Source organism: Polypterus senegalus, chromosome 13 (assembly GCF_016835505.1).
Source record: "Polypterus senegalus isolate Bchr_013 chromosome 13, ASM1683550v1, whole genome shotgun sequence".
NCBI classification, from domain to species: Eukaryota; Metazoa; Chordata; class Cladistia; order Polypteriformes; family Polypteridae; genus Polypterus; species Polypterus senegalus.
The window spans coordinates 38,523,230-38,544,618 of NC_053166.1; the positions used below are offsets into that span (position 1 = coordinate 38,523,230).

The following is a 21,389-nucleotide window of genomic DNA, read 5'->3' on the forward strand; positions in this document are numbered from 1 at the left end:
TAATGTTGATTTATTTTGTTTTATAATTGTGTCTTTCATTTTTCTATTCTTTAATATGTAAAGCACTTTGAGCTACTGTTTGTATGAAAATGTGCTATAGAAATAAATGTTGTTGTTGTTGTTACTCATATTTATTTTCAAATATGCAGTGTTATTTACAACTGTTGGTTCAGAAGTTTTTCAATATTTGCTCAGATGTAATTATTTTGAAAAGTTCTGGAAATTTTTAACATTTGTAGTATTTAGCCAAACAGTATAGGTAATGATGGAAAATGAGTAATAGTAATTATGATTGCATTTTAACAAAACCTGTAAAATTGAAGTATATTTGAACATTGAAGCATAAGCAATCAAATTCATTAAAATGATCAACCACAGACTTTAAGCAAAATCACAAGCCACTAATCTGATACAGCGTCTCCTCAAGTCAAACATACTTGCTGATGAACAACCAAATTTCAGAAAAGCAAAAGAAAAAAAAATGCATTATGAAAGACCCTCAGGCAAGTTGTTGGGAAATGGATGTGTGCAGCATGTGTGACTCTGGGTTTAAGGTCTGGAGTCCTGAGTTACAGAAGGCACTGGCTGAATTGTGCTGGTGTAACCAACCATGATGATCAATCAGCCTTCATTATGTCAGCGTGGTCTGTGTGTTTAACCAGCTTGGTACACTTACATGACCTGCTTATGAAACAGTACTCATTCATACGCAATGTGAGTTTCTACTTATTAATAATCGTAACAAGTAAAAGATACATTGCTTTACCTTTAAATTACATATTCAGTGAGAGACCATATTGCTCAAAAAAATTAAAGGAACGCTTATTAATCAGAGTACAGCCTCAAGTCAATGAAACTTCTGGGCTATTGATCAGGTCAGTTAAGCAGCAGAGGGGCTTGTTAATCAGATTCAGCTACTTTGGTGCACTAGAGGGGCAACAATGAGACGACCCCCCAAAACAGGAATGTTTTAACAGGTGTGGGCCACGGACATTTTTCCCTCCTCATCTGTTTTTTTGCTAGTTTTGAATTTGGCTACGGTCAGTGTCACTACTGGTAGCATGAGGCCATACCTGAACCCTACAGAGGATGCACAGGTAGTCCAACTTCTCCAGGATGGCACATCAATACGCTTCATCACCAGAAGGTTTGCTGTGTCTCCCAACACACTCTCAAGGGCATGAAGGAGATTTCAGCAGGCAAGCAGTTACTCTAGGAGAGCTGGACAGGGCCTAGAAGGTCCTTAACCCATCAGCTGGACTGGTGTCTGCTCCTTTGGGCAAGGAGGAATAGGATGAGCACTGCCAGCGGCCAACAAAATCATCTCTAACAGGTCACTGGTGTGAATGTCTCCGACCAAACAATCAGAAACAGACTTCATTAGGGTGGCCTGAGGGCCCGATGTCCTCTAGTGAGGATTCACAAGTTTATGCTCCGAGTCCACTGCTGTCTACACACAAGTATAACAACATGGCTGTACAAGACTTGAACATCATTGTCAAGTTTGCTAATGACACAACTGCAGTGGGCCTGATCTCGAACAATAATAATAAGACTTACCTGGATAAAGTCAAGAGTTTGTCACACTGATGTCAGGACAACAGTCTACGACATAGGAATCAACTGTGAACGTTGAAGAATACAGTAGAGGCACTACCACCCTCTCAGCATTCACAGTACACCGGTAGAGAGGGTGGACAGTTTCAGACACCTCTGTGTCCATATCACAGAGGACCTGACCTGGTCCAAGCACATTGACACTGTGGTGAAGAAGGCACAATGTCTTTATTGTGGGATTCAGGGATTTTATACTGCCTTTCCAATTACTGAAGAACACAGATCAACCATCAAAAGTATCTTAACAGGAATTACCACCACCTGGTTTGGAAATCGCATGCAGCAGGACCAGAAGGCTCTGCAGAGTGGTGTGGTGCGCTGAATGCAACACTGGGTGTACACTCTCTAACTTTCAGGGCATCAATACCAAACGACTATAAAAAAAAAATGATCAGAGATACCAAGTCATACCAACAATGGCCTCTTCTCTGTGCTGCAGTCAGGTAAACGCTACCGCTGCCTAAAGAGATACTTTCCACAGTCTATACGCATCCTCAATGTAGAATTGTCTAGAACTACATGATGCCCTCTCATTAACTCTCTTAAATATGTGATAAATAATCAAATGCAAGACCAAATCAAATTTTGCCAAAGAAATTATACACAGTACAATATGTAGTCAAATGCTTAATTGCTCAACCCCAATGATTGTACCTTTAAGAAGGAAAATAAAAGGACAATAATCCACAACTTTATAAATATCAAGTCATTAACAGAATTTCAAATGGTAATAGAAATCTAAATGAATAACTTAAATAACTTACAGTTGACAATTTCCACAGACCCCCTCAATTTGATGTATTGAGCTTTTTAAAGTACTGCAATTGTTTTGAGAGTCAATATTACGATTTATTGTGTTGCTATTTTTATTAATTATAAACAGGATTTTTCCCCGGATGATTATGTATTGCTACTCAGTATTGCTATTTATTGCCAATTTGTTTTTACAGAATTCCTCTCCAACTCGACATTTTCAAGTCATTGCAATACAATTAAATACACATTTTAAATTAAAGTGTCTTTATTGAGTCAACAAGAAAACATTATCACTGTATCCATAACAAGAGAAATGGATGGAATGAAGAAATTTCACACTGGCAGTGCTTTACCATGTGCAGTGTTCTGCCGGGATGGCGCATCAGTAATCCGCCTGTGCTGTGGAAGATCCAGTCTTTTCTGCTTATGCTGCAAAGCTTGAAGTCCTTTGGTCACTTCAGTAGAAAAGCCAAGTGATGCGTCTTATTTGCCCTTGGAGCTGCACAACAGCTGGTAGAGTCAGAGCATGAGCTGAGCCGCCAACTTTAATGTGTGCGCATAGCATCTCACATGAGAAACGCCAACAACCTGAGCTGCAACAAGCATATTCGTGGCATTGTTGGTGACTAACAGGTATTTTCTTCTATTTCCCATTCCTTCATGACATTACAAAGTAGTTCTTCCATAATAGTCCCAGGTATGACTCTCATGCATGTCTAAGATATGTAGGATATAACAGGATAAACAACATTTTTCAGTTATTTGACGTGCTGTTACTGTAACACAGTTTTTGCTGGGATGCACCGAGCCGTTAAACAAATGTTGGTGATACAATAGGTAAAATTGGGTCATGAGGAAAATTAAAAAAATAATAAAAGTTTTATAATCACTGCTGTAACAAAACTGCAAGGCTCTCACGGAACACAAATCACAAGGCAGTGCAAGTCTTTTCATTTTACAGAGTAACTGTTTTAATTCCTGTCAATACCTGACCTGTGCTACATAGCAAGTGGCATAACACACTTAATCCAGCAATGAAGACAAACATACAATGAATGGACATTGAACAAAGATGTATTATTTTAATATTTTCATTATGGTCAGATAATTTGGCCCTTAAAAGAAAATACTGCAAGTTTCATTTTTCTTTTTAAATGCACAAGGATGCAAATCTGGCTGGAGTACCTCTTAAACTATTCACATATGCACAAAGCCGATCGCACAGCACCATAAAGTGTTTATGCTTGCAGTAGGCATACACTAAGTTCTGCACATGTGCAATCAGGTAGTTAAGACCTATCCAACAGGACTGCTACAGCTCAGTGATATCATCCAGACCTCACAAAGCATCATGGAAAGCGCAACAGAAAAGTTTAAGCTAGAGACAGAGAGAAACAAACCAACTCTGGATCCCAGATTGGGACCCAAGTGTAGGCATACAACGGGTGACATCTCAGCACCACACAAGTTCAGATGGAATGGAACCAGTATGAGGTGTTTTATGGTGGCCGGAGTGCAAATTCTGCCACCAACCCCCAGGTTTTTTCCTGCAGGTTGGCTGCATGGCTAATTTCCTGGAAAAAATCTGGCTAAAGTCACTGGCACACCCAGCAAATTTACTGCGAAAAACCCTTTCATAAATTTCAACAATCAACACTTTTACCAAATAAATACTGAGAAGGCTAATGACAAAACAAAGTACTAATTACCTTTTATAAACTGATCAATTCCTTAACTAAAAGTAGGGTCTCCAATTAAATTTTTGCTGTTAATATGAACTTTCCCCAATTTGACCAGAAGATAAAAAAATTAAAAAGAACATCTGCAGAACTATGATAGTGACTCGGATGAAAACCTCAAAACTGCAACAGAAATTCAAAACACCGTACCATCGTCATGTCAGTTGGAAACATCATTAGCGAGGACACAAGGAGTGTACAGCAGGTGAAAGGGCAGTGTAGGCGACATAGAGGACATCATAGTAGAAGCACAAAGATGCAAGCCCACTGGAAACATGGACCACAGGAGCAACATTGTCACCCTCCTGTTAAAACAGTGGAACCTATCAAAATTGAATCGGTGAATGACAGTCCGGTACATTGATAGATATCTGTTAAATCACTACACTTCTGGATATCAGTCGTGATCTATGTTGTGTTCCACTTCTGCAAAGTGTCAGCAAGGTAAAAGCCAAAGCAGCAGATTCAGAGTTGAAACTGCGATGTTTCGATTTCTATCAACATCTTCTGTGGCGCTTTGATAATGCTTGGTCCCATACTGCCCCATGCAACGGTTGCAACCACCAAGGACCTGCACTTTGATTGTCTTTCATATCCACCACACTCACCAGACCTCGCTCACCCCAAGGGATTACCACATCCCTGGACCACTGAAAGTGGCAATGAGCGAAAAGAGTTTCAACTCAGATAAAGAGGTGCACCAGGAATACTATAGGAATACAAGCACTGTTAGCACTGGACAACTTCCACTGAATGCCACAGAGATAATGTGGAAAAATGAGAAGTCTTTTCTAATTTGGCTGACTTCTTTAAACAAAGCGACTTGGAACATTTGAGATACTATTAGTTACATTTCTTTTGTTTTTCCAATTGGAGCACAGGCAGATGAAGTGACTTGCTCAGGGTCACAGAGAGTCAGGATTTGAACCCACAACCTTAAGGCTTGATGCATAAAGGCTTACACAATCAGTTGTAAGGCCCCATTGCTGCAATAAATTAGGAAAGTTTTCACTTGACTCATCCTAATAAGACAAATTCAATTTTTGTAAGATTTAAAAAAACAAAAAACACAACCACTTTAATGATGTAAAGAACCAGCATTTAATTTTGTTACATTATTGTACACTACAAAATGCTTTAGTTTTATCATTTACAGTACAGAAATTTTTGAAAATATGAATAAAATTAATGTTTCATACATGGTCCAGAGTATGTACACGTAAAAGCTGCTTCATAGATGTTAAAGCAAAAAAAAAAAAAAAAAAAAAAGAGGAAACAAGTCCAAAAACTGCTTCCCAGCCGATCTCTTTGTTCTTGTACTGAGGGTTTCTGAGCTATCCAGCTAATCAGGGTTTCCAAGTGAATCATACAAAGAGCCAAAATTGTATCAAATATGAAGGTGGTGCCAACGTTAAAAATAGTTCTCTGAAAACAAGTCCTTACATTGTCAGTGAAATCAAAATGCATTTGTTTTAAGGAAGGAATGAATGAATGAATACAATAATTCAAGCAGCATTTTCTAAATCTCTGGTCTCTCCAGGGTGAAAGGAAGGCTAGAAATATAGAGAAGAGAGATTGAGACTTCACTAAGGGGACGTGCATTATGTAGCAGCTCTGGGACCAGCAAAAGAGAAAGAAGAACTCAGGAGGGATTCCACCCTAAAATTACTGCTAATTAAAACAAAACTGCAAGGGTTTGTGGGACTCCATTGATGGTTACTTGAGCATTTTGGCTCCATGGTTTAATCACTCTAAAAGCAGCATGTCACTGGGGAACGGTACACTTGGATCAATTATTGAAAATCATTTTTTGTCATAAATGTATATATGTATATGGACTGTTTGTAAACTTATTTATCTTTTAACAAATCCCATCTCATCATAAATACAAAGAAAACAATGATTACAAGAATATATTTTACATAAACAAAGTCTGATTCCTAATTATACAGTCTAAATCAGCAAAAAAAGAAATATAAATGCTTTTACAATTTAATTTTTTTTACAGACTGGCAGATAAGAGTTTGAAGGAAGGCTACAGCAAAGTACATAAATCAAAAGTGATGTTAGACATGGTGAATTCAAATACGAATTATTTTATGCATATAGGAAGTGTGGTCCAAAGTGTATCTCATTAGGGAAGAAATTATAAAATGTTTCAGAAGTCTATAATTTCAAGACTGAACTGAAAATTCAAGACTTAAAACATGTAAACAAACCATAAATAATTTTTAAAGAAGGTACTGCATTCTATTAGAGTTTCATAACACACTCACTTCACCAAGTGATATTTGATTAAACAGGGTGAAAACAAAACATTTGTTATATTAATATAAAAATGCAGCCAATTTATTTAAAATGTTAACTTCACAGTATTTTAACAAATGTGTTTCTGTTTTCTTGTTTTACCTTAATTTACCAATAGTGCAGTATAAAAGACTTTAATGGCTTGATTCTTTCACTTTTACATTTTAAACCATCCATCCATCCATTATCCAACCCGCTATATCCTTACTACAGGGTCACAGGGGTCTGCTGGAGCCAATCCCAGCCAACACAGGGCGCATGGCAGGAAACAAACCCCAGGCAGGGTGCCAGCTTACTTTAAACCTCTCCTTAAAATGACTGTATAGTGTCAACAACTCTGACCTACCTCTTTAAATCAAATTCTTAAGCCAGTCCATACAATGGCAAGTAGTAATAATATGAAAAGCAGTTCAAAGCTTTCTTATAAATAAAACACTTAAATTTTTATCTCATATGTGATTAAACTGCAAAAAAAATGTGAAAATTTAAAGAAAAATTATACACAGTAGTTAATTACAGAAACTATTAATCTTACATACTTTGATACTTTACTCTTTTTCTCATCCATAACTTAATTTGTATTATGGAAAATTTTGGAATACTGAAAAGAAAAACAAACACATCATACAGAATTTAACATAATATACAAGTGTGAGGTTTAAACGCATTCAGTTTTCTTAGCAGTCGAGATACTTATTGCTCACACACAAAAAAAAAAGAAAGAAAAAAAAGAGAAAGTTAAATATAAAACAAATTTGCTTTTCCAAATTCATTGCGGGGAAAACAGGTTTGAGTTAAAAGACACAACACAAACACAAATGCATTTTACTGAAACAGCCTTGCATAATTAAACTAGAATCATTTTCATTTAAAAAGTGGCTATTTAAACATTGCATTTATTCTTTTAAATATGCTAAAAATGTTTGAATTGATATAAAACACAGACATCCTGACCTTAATTTCAAACTAACTGTATGTTATTTTAACTATTAGTTAGAGGGTGGAAAAGAAAGAGAATTAATGATGAATTTCTAATTTGTTCAAAAAAAAAAAAAAAAAAAGACAATAAATTTTGTTTTAAGTCTTTATCTGAAGACAGGCACTGTTGCTGAATGGTGGCATTCATGATGCTTCATTTCTTTAAGAAGTAAATTTCAAAAAGAAAACTTCTATTTTATTTGCTCACTTGCTGCTGCAAATGCAGAAGAAACTCATAATAAGAGAAGGCTGATTCAGTTCGGTCTTCAATCATGTTCTGCATAAAATTGGTCTTTAGTGGGCTTTCATTCCTTCAAAAGAAAAAAAATAAATGCATTTATTACCCAAATTTACAGACATCTGCATTATTTGTTTACTTTAAGAAATATCAAATGTCCTTCCTTAATTTTTATTGTTAGCAGGAGAATGCTGTGCTCATACATTGGTTATGAGCTCATACCACACAGGGCAGGACAGTGTAAGCCAGCAATGAGCTCTAGCACTTGTTTTTTGGCTAGTGGGTGCCACATTAATTTTAAAAAATAGGAAAACAAGATAAGACCATGGGTCAGAAATGCTTGGACTCTCTACCATTTAGAATGTGGCTGTGAAGTATACTTTTGATTTTCACCAACACAAAAAACAAACAAAAAAAAAAAATCTACATACCACGGCCAAGTTGCACAAAGTGTCAAAATGGCACAACTTCATAAAGCAAAGAAGCCAGAAGAGGACTGAGCTACTATGCCCCAATTTTAAAGAACTGCAGAGTTCTTGAAAAGGTTATGTAAAGAGATATTTTTTTCAATGGTTTGCCAGTCTCGCAGTATACTCTAATCGTGTGTGTAGTTTCCTTTCAATGTTACTGTGCGTTATCCTGAAAGTCTTGGTATTCTAAACAGTCCAGATTGACTTCAGATGTGTTGCGGTTTCATGTTCGGTACTCCATAGGTAATCCATTTTCCAGTGCAATAGGCGGCTATAAGAATTAGAATTTATTTTACATTTAAGCCTGTATTCTTGCAGTTTTGTAAATGTCAGAGGGGATCGTAAGGACCCCTGTGCAAATTGACACTTTTGCAGTTGTAAATGCTAAGTAAATAAAGGACATAGCAGGTAGAGACATAAGCACACACAAAGACAAATCATTTTTTTTTATCCAAGCTAATATTATATCTAAAAGTTTTACTTACTATTCTGGCAACTACTCCTACTTCTAAGCACATTAGCCATCAATCTGCATATGTTATCCCTCCCCCAGTCTGTCAGTCACAGTAGATTTGGGACCATTATTCCACCTGACCTTAATAAATAACCATGCCCCTATACTGTTAACATCTTTAATGACAACTGTAGCCATGCACAATATTTAATAATTTACACATTTCACCAGCATGCACAGAGCAGACTACTGCTCCAAATGTGTAAAATCATGAGTCCTCACATTATGTTCCTCAACAAACACATTTAACAGGGAACACTGCTAACCTAATTTCTGTGATGTTGCACTAATTATACATTTGACTTAGAAGACTGCTTATATTAAGCTTTCACCCATTATCACTAAAGTGGGCTTTCCTGGCCAGGGTGGTTACGGTTTCCTTTCCGAGTAACGTTCTAAGGGAGGGTCCTGGAAAAAGGATCCCCTTAAAAAAAAAATAAAAAAAATACCACCTTTCATCTCAACTAAGAAGGCAGAGTTGGGAGCGGAGGCACATAAAGCTAGCCCAGGGGAGGAATGGAAGAGGAGAAAAAAGAACTATATGGTTTATTGGGGAAGATCCTGTGGAAGGTATTTATGTTAAATAAAAGGTTTAACTGAACCCGGGACTGTTCTTACTATAGCTGTGTCTAGAGTTTTTCAGTAAATTCCGAGTGATTTTTTTTTTTTTTAAATCTCTATGTCATGAAATTATTTTTAATCTAGCCTTTATGCTGTCCCTCCTAATTAGACTACAGGTGCATCTCAATAAATTAGAATATCAAAATGTTAATTTCATTAATTCAAATCAAAAAGTGAAACTCATTATATAGATTCATTACACACTGAGTGATACATTTCAAGTGTTTATTTCTTTTCCTTTTGCTGATTATGGCTTACAGGTAATGAAAACTTAAAATTCAATATCTCAGAAACTTAGAACATTGTGAAAAAATTCACTATTGCAGACTCATGGTGTCATACTCCACTCAGCTAATTAACCCAAAACACCTGCAAATGTGTCCCAAGCCTTTAGATGGTCTCTCAGTCTGGTTCAGCAGGCCACACAAGGAGGGTAAGGCACAAAAGGTCAAGCATATTAATGGAAAGTTAAGTGCAACGAAAAAAATGTGGCAGGAAAAAAAAGTGCACAAGCAACAGGGATAACCACAGCCATGAGAGGATTATGAAGCAATCCATTCAAGAATTTGAGGGAGATTCACAAGAAGAGGACTGTGGCTGGAGTCAGTGCTTCAAGAGCCACCATACACAGATGTATCTGGGACATGGGCTACAACTGCTGCATTCCTTCTGTCAAGCCACTCCTGAACCAGAGATAACATCAGAAGTGTCTTACCTGGGCTAAGGAGAAAAAGGGCTGGACTCAGTTGCTCAGTGGTCTAAAGTATTCTTTTCAGATGAAAGTAAATTTTGCATTTCATTTGGAAATCAAGGTCCCAGAGTCTGGAGGAAGAGTGGAGAGGCACAGATTCCAAGTTGCTTGAGGTCCAGTGTGACTTTTCCACAGTCAGTGATGATTTGGGGAGCCATGTCATCTGCTGGTATTGGTCCACTGTATTTTATCAAGTCCAAAGTCAGTTTAGCGAGCTACCATGAAATTTTAGAGCACTTTGTGCTTTCCTCTGCTGACAAGCTTTATGGAGATGCTAATTTCATTTTCCAGCAGGACTTGGAACCTGCCCACACTGCCAAAAGTACCAATACCTGATTTAAATGACCATGGTATCACTGTACTTGATTGGCCAGCAAACTCACCTGACCAAAACCCCAAAGAGAATCTATGGGGTATAGTGAAGAGGAAGATGAGAGACACTAGACCCAACAATGCAGATGAGCTGAAGGCCGCTATCAAAGCATCCTGGGCTTCCATAACACCTCAGCAGTGCCACAGGCTTATCACCTCCATGCCACTCTGCATCGATGCAGTAATTCAGGCAAATGGAGCCCCAACCATGTATTGAGTATGTACATGGACATATTTTCAGTAGGCCAAAATTTCTGTATCATAATATATATATTTTTTATTGGTCTCCTGTAATATTCTAATTTTCTGAGATTCTGAATTTTGATTTTTCATTACCTGTAAGCCATAATCAGCAAAATGAAAATGGGTACAGAATCTATAATGTACGAGTTTCACTTTTTGAATTGAATTACTGAAATAGTTTAACTGATATTTTAATTTATTGAGATGCACCTGTATATGGAAAATAGCTGACAGTAGCTGCTTTAGCATAATTCCCTTGAACACATGTACATCTACCATCCAATTTGTCAGTGAGCTAGACCTATTTTTTTTTTATTCACCATCTTGTTCTAATACTAATAACAATCTATTGAGAGAATCTTATAAAAATAGAAGGTGGATGAAACCTTCCTTACTATGTTTCATAAAGGGAAATGTTTGTTTTCAAAAGAATAAACTAGATGAATTCCAAGCACAGACTTTTCAGTCCGATTACAGAGATGCATCATAGAGTTCACAGAAATGTTGCTGGGTTGAAAATCATTCTAAATGATGTAACTGCTGTTGCTGGGTTTGGTACACACATTCATAGACATAAAGACTGCCATCATGAGCAACTGACATAACCATGGTGTCTACATTTATATAATCAAAATGTCTGAGGAAACAATGATGGTTTGAGAAAATGGTGTACACCAAGGATATTGAATTGTTTGTACATGGATTTTTTTTGCCACAAGTACATACAACATGGTTTTTAAGTGAGAAAAACAATAATTAAACAAATCAAACTTTGATATAAGTAATCTGTCAGGCTTTTTAAAATGTACCGAATGGTGCTCTTCATGCACTGAGAAGGTTCCAAAGCCCATGCCAGATTTCTATCTATAGATTTAATACCATCTAGCATCACTTTTTAATTAAGAACTTAATTGATTGTTTTTGTTTGGATTCTAAATTGGTTACCTGGATCCTTGATTTTTTTTTTTTTAACGGACAGAACACAAAACAGTATGTGTGGAATTCTGCTTCTCAGGCAGAAGCCATCTTCAGTTTACAAAAGATGGAAACTACTGCCATCAGGTTTCAGATTTAGATTCCAAAGACACTAATGTTACAGATTTAAGAAATCTTGTTTCCAATACTACAAGTACTTTAAATTTAAGCTAAAAAAAAGGCTTAGATGAACACCTGGATTTTACAGTGCACTTTAACAATTCAACACCCTTACAAGCAACAATTCTAAGCATGTGTCCTGACTGGGGAAAAAAAAGGATATAATTTCTCATTTCTTGATTTACTGTACCTGTGAAAGAATGCTTTGTTTGTACTTTTCTGGTGTACACACACACACACACACATCCAGTAGATATAAAAAAAATATTTTACCTGATTACATGTAGTACAGGAAAGAAAGGTCTTTGCTCTCTTAACCAAGATACAAAAGACCTTAATTTAACAGATTCGGCCGTGTCTAGCTCAGGGAGCTGGGTCTAAGAGGGGAGAGGTGGGGGCAAAAGCAAAAAGTATACCGATTAGTTTATCTACAAGTAAAAGTTTCAGTTACATCCATATGGATAATCATCTTTATAGTCTGGGCCTTACCATATTTTGTGGTATTGCTGTATAGTCCGATACTCCCAAAACCTGATTAATAAAGTTAGGTGCACAACTTCCTCCAACCCAAAGAAACATAACCTGGAATAAAAATATATTTTTATTACATAAATTAATGGCAAGGAGGCAGACTTAAAAAAAAAAAAAATTATGAAACAATTCATTTGAGACTTCACCCACAGCACAGTATGGATATTAGTTATGCACATTTACTCATTTAAGCATAATGTATGTAATTGTACAAACTAATCTGAACTTAGAAAAAAAATACCATAACTTTCCAAAACTGCCTAACAAACCCATAATAAACCAAACACAGAAATACAGAACAAATACATATTAAAGAATCTTACCTATAGGCAGAAAACAGTGCTCAGTACAGACTAATTACAGATTTTAATCAATTACTGGTAGTTCTCTGTAGTCTTAACATTTTGGTTACTGAAAATAGTCTATTGATAATCATTTTAAAACTTGACTTATGTTCAAAGTTCAAGTTTACTTGGAACCAAAAATTAGAAATTATAAAAGCAGCATTCTTTCACTATAAAATACATTTTTCAATGAAATAGCATATTACTTATGATGTTAAGCATAAGCTAACAATTTGCTGCTTAACCTGATTTAGAAGTGTAGATTTCCTGCCAAAGACAGCCAAATGTGCAGTGCTTTTTATGAATAACCAATTTAAATTATAGTATATTTAAAAAATTATTTTCAAATCCACTTAACATAATTCAGTGTTATGGGGGTTCGAGATTATTACAGAAAAATGTGTTTATATCACACAGGACTGAACTGGTGAGGCCACCAGTAGATTCCTGAGCACACAGGGCTGCTTAGGACTTGCCAGTCTGCCTAACCAGGACTTTGGAGATGAAGGAAGGAATCCTATTCAGACATGGGTAGAACATGACAACTCCAAAAGGTCAATTATTGGGTACTGGACATTAAGCCCGTTACAATAACGGGCGCTAGAACAGTAGTGCATAAACATTAGTAGGAACAGTCTATATTAAATGGCAAGGGACCTTGACCTCATTCTGTTTCTTGTCTTAATTTTTTTTTGTCAAAATTATTTTTTCAAGAAGTCTAAAGTAAAATAATAATAAAAATAAAATAGAAACGTATGTGACAATACACTAAGTATAATTAATATTGCCTTAGTGTAAAACTTTGTAACAATCTGTAAGACACAATATCTGAAGATGATATTTAGGTAAAATTTTACATTTTTTTACCTCATGACATTTTTCTATACAATTTCATTATAGACAACATTTCTTGTAAATATTCTGTCTGAGTTTGGCAACAGTTTGCCTTGTTCAAGAATCTCTACAACCTTGACAACAACATCTGGAAAACTTCTAACTCTTGATAATGCAACATATAACTGACCATGGCTGAATACTGGTTCTGGCAAGTAAATGCCAACCTTTTCTAAGGTTTGCTCTTCTGAGTCTTTCTCTTTTAGCATTTTTCTGACAGTCATTTTCTTTTTCTTCAATCGATCTATTTGCTCGTATTTTTCTTTGTCTTTCAGCGTTTCTTTAGTTGATGTTTACTTGTTGAGCTGACCGTTCTTCCAGGAGATGTTGCTTATATAGGATTTGATTGTCTGTGTCTTTTGTCCTACTTGACATGTCCTTTTTTTGGGTGGCATGTTGTTAGTAGATACGTCCGTAATATTTTCTCCTACAGTAATACTGGCTTGTATGTGGCTGTAATATGCATCAATGTATTGTGTGTCTTTAATTTTCTCTCGCAGTAATACTGGTTTGTATTTCCATAAAATGCCTGTAATTTTCTCTGACAGTAATACTGGCTTTGATGTCCGTAATATGACTTTAATTTTCTGTCACAACAGTGGTCAATCAGCAGTGTCTCTCCAGCAACTGATGTAATGTGTGGCGTGCTGCTTATAATCATGCCTGTGGCGTCTCTCCAGCAAGTACTGTGCAGTTCCCCAGCAAGTATTTTAATCTGTGGGGCGTGCAGCTGATTATTTTGTGTGGCGTCTCCCCAACAACGGATTTTATGTGCGCTGCCGCGACTACCCAATCAGCACTCTCCCCAGCAATGGTGTTCTTGATATCTTATCATGCGCTGCCATGGCAAGGCCATTCACTGTGTGCCCAGCTTCCAGTGTGTGTGCGTCCACGGTGCCGAGCGCACGGGCGGGGCAGGGTACAATGTGCGGCGCGGCCCGCGCATGCGCACTTCATCAAAGACACATACACACGGATACCTGGACGCACACAGGGGTTTTATTAAAGAGGATGATAGGATTTGAAAGCACAGCACACCACCACTTCATCTAATAAAAACTAATCATTATCTTTTAGCTACTCTTCTCTTTCAACATAAAGATAATTCAGCTAATCACTGCAAAATGCAGTGTAAAACACACTGGATGTCTAGATCAGAGTAGGTGAATGCAGTGGTACTTGCTTTATTAACATCGAACCTGCATCTTTCTTTGAAGCTTTTTATACAGCTGGGACTGTATACCCATGAGACGGACGACAGCAAATAAGATTTTCAAAGAGTTATTTGTGAACCAGTCATGGTAATCACAGAATGTTTAATGCATAGAATATACTGCAAATACATATATAATATAAATACTTGCATGAATGAAATTAGGATAAGCCTAATAGGCTTATTAGGAATTACCATTCAGTGCAATTCTGCAAAAATAAATAGGTGAACTCGTGGTCGGGGAAAATGCATGAGAAATAAAACTGCTTATACACAGATAGAAGGCCACAGCAAGTATTCCTCTACATGACAAAACTGAAGCATCACATTATAAATGAGGTATGCATTATCCTTCAAGGCTAGTTCATACTTTGAGAATGTAAATCCAAATTCATCCATGTAGACACAACTATGCCATTTTTGGTATCAACCCAGATGAATGCACTCATCTATTTTTTAATTTCCTTGGCCACTTTCAGTTACTCTAGGTAATAGTTTTAACCTCCTTCTCACCAGATATTATAAGAATCATACCCAGTCAGATTTTGTGTGTTTTAAGAAGGGCATTGAGATGACTTATTAAAAGCTCTTCACAAATGTAAATTCTCTCATGCTGTATTACTTTCACGTTAATTTTTCAATACGAAGGGAAGTAAATTTAAACTTAAAGGAAATTTTAACACAAATGTAAAAAAAGTATTTTAGAAACTATAGACGCAAAGTGTAAGTGTGGTACTTTAAAGACCTTTTAGACCTCTACTCTAGTGCTATTTTAGAGAAATTAGATGAACAAAATTCAAAACTGTTCTAATGCTTATTTTCAGTGAAGCACTTTAAGAAACTGATGAACTTTCATCTTTTGATACAACCTGTATCATGTCTGCTGCAGATACACTATCTTTTTCTAAATCTGAAAACAGGGATTACTTACAGAGCCAGCATCCATCAAAAATGCTCCATCTCTGCTCAACTTCTCCACAGAAAGCTGCAGAATTGGGGGCTGTGGAATTACTTTGTCATTAACATTTATGGAGCCCTGGAGGAAAAACAGCAGAAAGCAGGGGAAATAATTTACAACATTTGTTAAGAACAAAATAAAAACATTTATTCATCACCTGAATGAACTTGATCCAAGTTAGGGACACAGGCAGCCACAACCTAGTCCAACTGCAGCTAAGCTTAGATGAAGCATACCAATCCACTTAACACACTTAAGCACATGCCCATGCATACTCATTCAGAGGCAATTAAAGACACCAGTTTATCTAAACTGCACATCTTCTGGATATCAGAGAAAAAACAGAAAAGGGAGATTAAAACTCAGTTTTCCTGGAGTGGCCAGACAGCTTATCACAACCACTGTGCCAGTTACTTGCTTTAATCAATCATTATTAAATTTATATTGGAGAGATTTATAAAAAAAAAAAAATAATACCTCATCTGTAAGATTATCTACTCTGTACAAGGCAGGATGAATCATTAGCATGAAATACACCAAGGGTTGGTATTTTAACTGACACATAGCAAATACACGATCATCCAGACGGGTGCTTGTTCCTGTTCGGAAGGCTTTCTGCAGAAATATAATAGCAAACAAGTATAAACACAAAGGGAGAGTGGAGGGGGAACATCAGATTATACATCAAAAACAAACACCACATCTTCAGTCTAAGTGTCTATTAAATGTATTAAAATAACAATGAACTGTACTACTGAACCAATGTACTACTTTATTTTAGCATTTCAAAATGCAACTATAGATGATACAACTCCAAACTGATGTGTCATTTTTTTTTTTTTGCAAAGTCCAGTGGTTGCACACCTCAGAGAATTTATTGAAATATTTTTTTTCTGTATTATCAAGCAATTCAGGTTTGAAATAAAGACATGTATGCATTTGCTTTAACATTAAAGAATACAATCACTTTTCGAGCTCCATAACTACATTTTAGATTAGCATAATTATTGGAAACATAACAGCACAAAAATGGTATTGGCTGCAACACCCCTATAAGAACTAACTAATAATAATAATCACAATAACAATACAGAAGACCCCCGGGAAGTCGCAGTTCAGAGTTCACAGCCTCGGTCATTTGTGGACTTTTCCTTAGAAACTAACTAATAATTGTTAGCGGAAACTGCAAATATCCTCAACGATTTTTATGGCTTTTATTGTGGCAATACTGTACTGTAGAGAGAACAGGAAGCAACTGTAGAGGAAAATGCCGCTTGGGTTGGTGAAAGTAGCCAACAGAATTTGAAACTGCAACTCCCAGTAGTCCCTGCAGTGGCTCTGATTGGTCTTCTGCTGAGGGTGCTGGGGCTGTTGGGGTCAAAGGATGTCCGCGCGGCTTTAAAAAAAAGTGGGCGGATGACCAAAAGCAAAAAAAAAAAAAAAAAAGTTTTTGTAATTTGTGTTTTAAGTTCCTGTCTGCCTTCTGTTGGGTTACCTGTACTTATTTGTTTTGTCCTGGATCATTTCGTGGTTGGCATCTGGATTGTCTACCTGTGTACATGAGGAATGTGAGTGAATTCATGGCAATCCTGCGAAGAAAGGAGCGCTCCTGAACCTGTGTTTACCATTTCAGGAACTACCAGTGGGATTATCTTTACATTCCCATTCAATTTGCAGATCTTTGGACTATCTATTTTCATCATTACATTTTATCCATTGCCGTTTCTTGTGGACTTTACTGTGTGTGCGTTTGGTTTGTGCTTTGTTGTATTTAATGTGTAATCGCCGTAAGGGGAACGGGGTGGTATCGTTTTTTGTTTTACATTCTTTATTTGCTGTTTGATTACCGGTTTGCTTTATTTTTGTCTCTATTTGTGAGTGCTTGTGAGTCGGGCCAAGGCTGGGTGCATTCTTGGAATCTCCACCATAAAAATAAATAAATCACCGTCTTTGACGGTGTGAATCTTAGCGGCACTGGACCGCTACAACGTTATCCATTTCTCCTTGCTGCTGATTGACTGCTGCCCTCATCTCCAGCCGAGTGTTCTTGTGTTTTCTGTTTTGTTCTTCTTAAAGCCCCAAGATGCAGCCGAAACACCCTGCAAGTTAAGTCTACGGGCAATGAAAACGCGCTTGCATGAATTATAGTACATATAGCGGGAACAGTATTTTACATTCTAGCACTGTGGGAGACATAGCAGTACAGTACTGTACAGTATAGTGGTTTACCTTTACATTTTTTAGGTAATGTATTAAGCCGTGTTTGAAATGAAATTAAAGTGTTTTGGGGGTATATTTAGGATTTTAACTATAAACACTGGCTTTTTTTTTTTTTTAAATCACAACCAAAAATTGCAGTTTTTCACAATTCGCAGGTGCTATAGGAACATAACCCCCGCGAATTTCGGGGTTGTACTGTAATTCTACATTTATACCACCTTTCCTGTGATCCCCAATATAACAAAGACAACAGAAGTATAATTTTCATTTTTCTTTAAATAAAATTCTAGCTTCTTTACATCAAAGAAGCACAACCATCCTCCACATTACAAATGTTAACCCATCATAAACATCACCGTGCACACAGGCTTCCAACATTTTTTATCCGAGAACACAAACTTCCACATGATGTACCCATTAACTTAGTTCAAGAATATTCCTGGACCATGCTTGAGGATTATTAGATGTCTTCACTGATACAACAGCCATGTTGACTATACTATGACTTTTTACAAAATCCCATTGACATCTTGGCTTTAGAAGGGCTAGAAACTTGGAGATGCAGTATTCAAAGAGCATAAACAATTACCCCAACCATCAATTGCTTAAAAATGTGATCATCATCTTCATCTTTCGGCTGCTTCCGCTAGAGGTTGCCACAGCGGACCATCTTTTTCCATATCTTTCTGTCCTCTGCATCTTGTTTGGCTATACCCATCACCTGCACGCCCTCTCTCACCACATCCATAAACCTCCTCTTAGGCCTTCCTCTTACCTGCGGTAGCCCTATGCTTAACATCCATCTCCCAATATACTCAGCGTCTCTCCTCTGCACATGTCCAAACCAACACAATCTTACCTCTCTGTCTCCCAACCGTCCAACTTGAGCTGACTCTCTAATGTACTCATTTCTAATCCTATCCATCCTCGTCACACCCAGTGCATATCTTAGCATCTTTAACTCTGCTACCTCCAGCTCTGTCTCCTGACAGGAGTGTATAATATGGAAGTCTGTGTGTAAAGATGGATTAATATTTGTAACATTTCTAATATGAAGGCAGAGAAATGGCTCTTTTTCAGCATAATATTTGCATTTGATTTAAAAGAAAAAAGATAGTCTCTTAAATTTTATTTATGTATAGTTGCAGTGAATCTTAATTTAAGAATGACAGCTTAATTGAATGTCAATTCTCAACTCCAAGTATGCCATCCCAGTGCAGCTAAGATGATTTGCGAAGCTTTGCCTTTGCCAATTTTTCGTTTATGTTTTTTCTGATACCCATGTTCTATTCAGTAAGCAAAAAATGCATGCTTATTTAGATTTATATTATGAAATTGATTGTTTCAGTGCAAGACTTTTCATTAGATTACTTTCGATGAACTTATTTGCCCTGGCACCACTGTCCTGCTACACTGAGTATGGAAAGAGAAACACACACACACACACACACATAAACTCACCTGCTTCAAAAGTGCCAGTACATACAACGGGAAAAGACGCATACAGGCTGGAGCAAGAAGGCCTGGCTGCTGCAAACTAAGCACAGAGGTGCGATAGGCCGAAAGAGAATCAATAACAGCATTCACAAGAGCATCCCTGGCGTCGCTAAGACTGGATGAAACAGAGCGATCAACAGCTTTTTGGAAAAAGAAATCATAAAATTGTCAGAACAATTAGCTTTGGCAGGCATCTATCAATCAAATGTGCACAAAATCAAGAAAAATTATTAACTAATGAATATGAAAAAATACACAGGACATAAGATATTAGCAGAGGACATGTCTGATTCAGTTTTATAAATTAAGAATATTTTGTTGAATTTATATAGTTATATAAATAAAAAAAGTTAATTAGCAAAAAACATTTTGAATTAAAATACCTTCATTATGTATACACAAATTTCCTTCTAATCTATCAGTGATATAAATAGACTTTTTAACTTATGCTTACTCTGACAATATAAACTAAGAGCTTATAAACACTTGCATACGTAGGTAATGCGTATCAGATTAAACATGATCTTGATGCTGAAAATCAGCAGCTGTCTCATTATTACTGATCTGTAAATAAATAGGCAATACTAAATTTTAAGAGTGAAGCAAATGTTTTTTGTAGCAGTGCAAACTTTCAAAAAATAAATATATTTCTTTAGACAGCAACTATGCTTCCATCTAGGTATTTTTTTGCAAGTAACAATTTGTGATGAAATGTATATAAAGAAAACAGCAGCTGCTAAAAAAAAAAATTCAGAAATATGGGTAATATCAAACCAATGGAAGAAAGAAAAGAAGAATTGTATTTATTGTAAAAAATTATGGGTGCTTTTGAAAGAAAAAAAATGTCCAAATATAGTTTTGATAAATTAACAGGACAGACAAAATGTACATGTAGCAGTTATAGGTTTTCTTATTTTTTTATTACAAATCCGAATTCACACTTCCTGCACCAAATAAACTCTGGCAGAACCGACGTCCTCTAACAGTATTCAATAAAACTAGGATTTTTCTAAATTGAAATCTTGAACATAAAATCAGTCATGATTAGAAAATGTCTGTTAATCAGATCAGGACACTAATAACTCTGTAATATTAAATCATCATAGATATAACTGTCTGCACAAAGCTAAACATCTCCTTGGATGTTTGTTTTTACAGAAAATTAAATCTTCTCACGAGGCATTAAATAAGCTAATGTACTCATATTAACGTTTATTTTAAAAAAAGAGGAAAAAGCTGCTAATGTATTCTACAAAGAATGTTGTGGTTCAGGTTTCTTGTGTTTAATACAACTTTCTTTTAAAGATAATTGTAAGAAATTCGTTAACACAGTAGATCCTCATTTTTCATACACACCACCATATCACCTTCAACACTTGAGTGAATAGTGACTGACTTTATAACAAGTCTAACAGGAGATGTCATTAAGCAGAACTAATCTTTTACTGTTAATACATTCTACAAGGAACACATATTTACCTTTTCTAAAATATGAAGTCACACTCTAGTTTTCTACTCTTTCTGGACCATACCTATACAATATTTATATTAAGAACGGACATTTTCACTAAGGAAACTTGCCCTCTAAATGAGTATGGTACACATGAATGTGGTTGTGGATATGAGTAATGGACTGTCCCTTCAGTGCGGTTGGGGACACAGCTGTATTTCCCCTCAATCACCAAGTACTCAATAAACTAAGTTCAATTACATGAATAGTCTGCCACATTTAAAAACATGCAAGCAGGAATACAAATTAAGTTGTCTTCATATTTTGCATGTAAAAAACAAATTAGAAAGGAAAGTACTGCATTAACAAATACAAAAAGGCACCTCAACAGAAATAAAAAAAAAACACCCAATACAGTGGTAAGCACTATTCACTGGTATTTTCTGGGCGACAAACAGATGTGTCAACACCTAACTATGCTAAATTTTCTCTATGGTATTTCATTCCTGATTACATGTGGTCTCTTTTTTTAATCAAACCATTTAAGTGTGTGCTGCATTTCAGTATTTCATTGTATAGTT

The 21,389-nt window shown here is 36.3% G+C and overlaps 1 protein-coding gene across 4 annotated transcripts in view; it reads right to left on the reverse strand.

Annotated features, from left to right (window-relative positions):
• Window positions 1-6,944: 6,944 nt before the first annotated feature.
• The window catches only part of sec24a (SEC24 homolog A, COPII coat complex component), a 68,822-nt gene continuing 54,377 nt past the window's right edge, over window positions 6,945-21,389 (reverse strand). For all 4 annotated transcript variants that reach the window (XM_039776294.1, XM_039776296.1, XM_039776295.1 and 1 more), the window contains exons 18-23: window positions 19,323-19,498; window positions 16,119-16,256; window positions 15,615-15,719; window positions 12,191-12,283; window positions 11,975-12,078; window positions 6,945-7,708 (exon numbers count right to left, since the gene is read on the reverse strand). In XM_039776294.1, coding sequence (XP_039632228.1) covers window positions 7,594-7,708; window positions 11,975-12,078; window positions 12,191-12,283; window positions 15,615-15,719; window positions 16,119-16,256; window positions 19,323-19,498 — 731 coding nt within the window. In that variant the 3' untranslated portion in view covers window positions 6,945-7,593. The remainder of the gene's footprint in view (window positions 7,709-11,974; window positions 12,079-12,190; window positions 12,284-15,614; window positions 15,720-16,118; window positions 16,257-19,322; window positions 19,499-21,389) is intronic.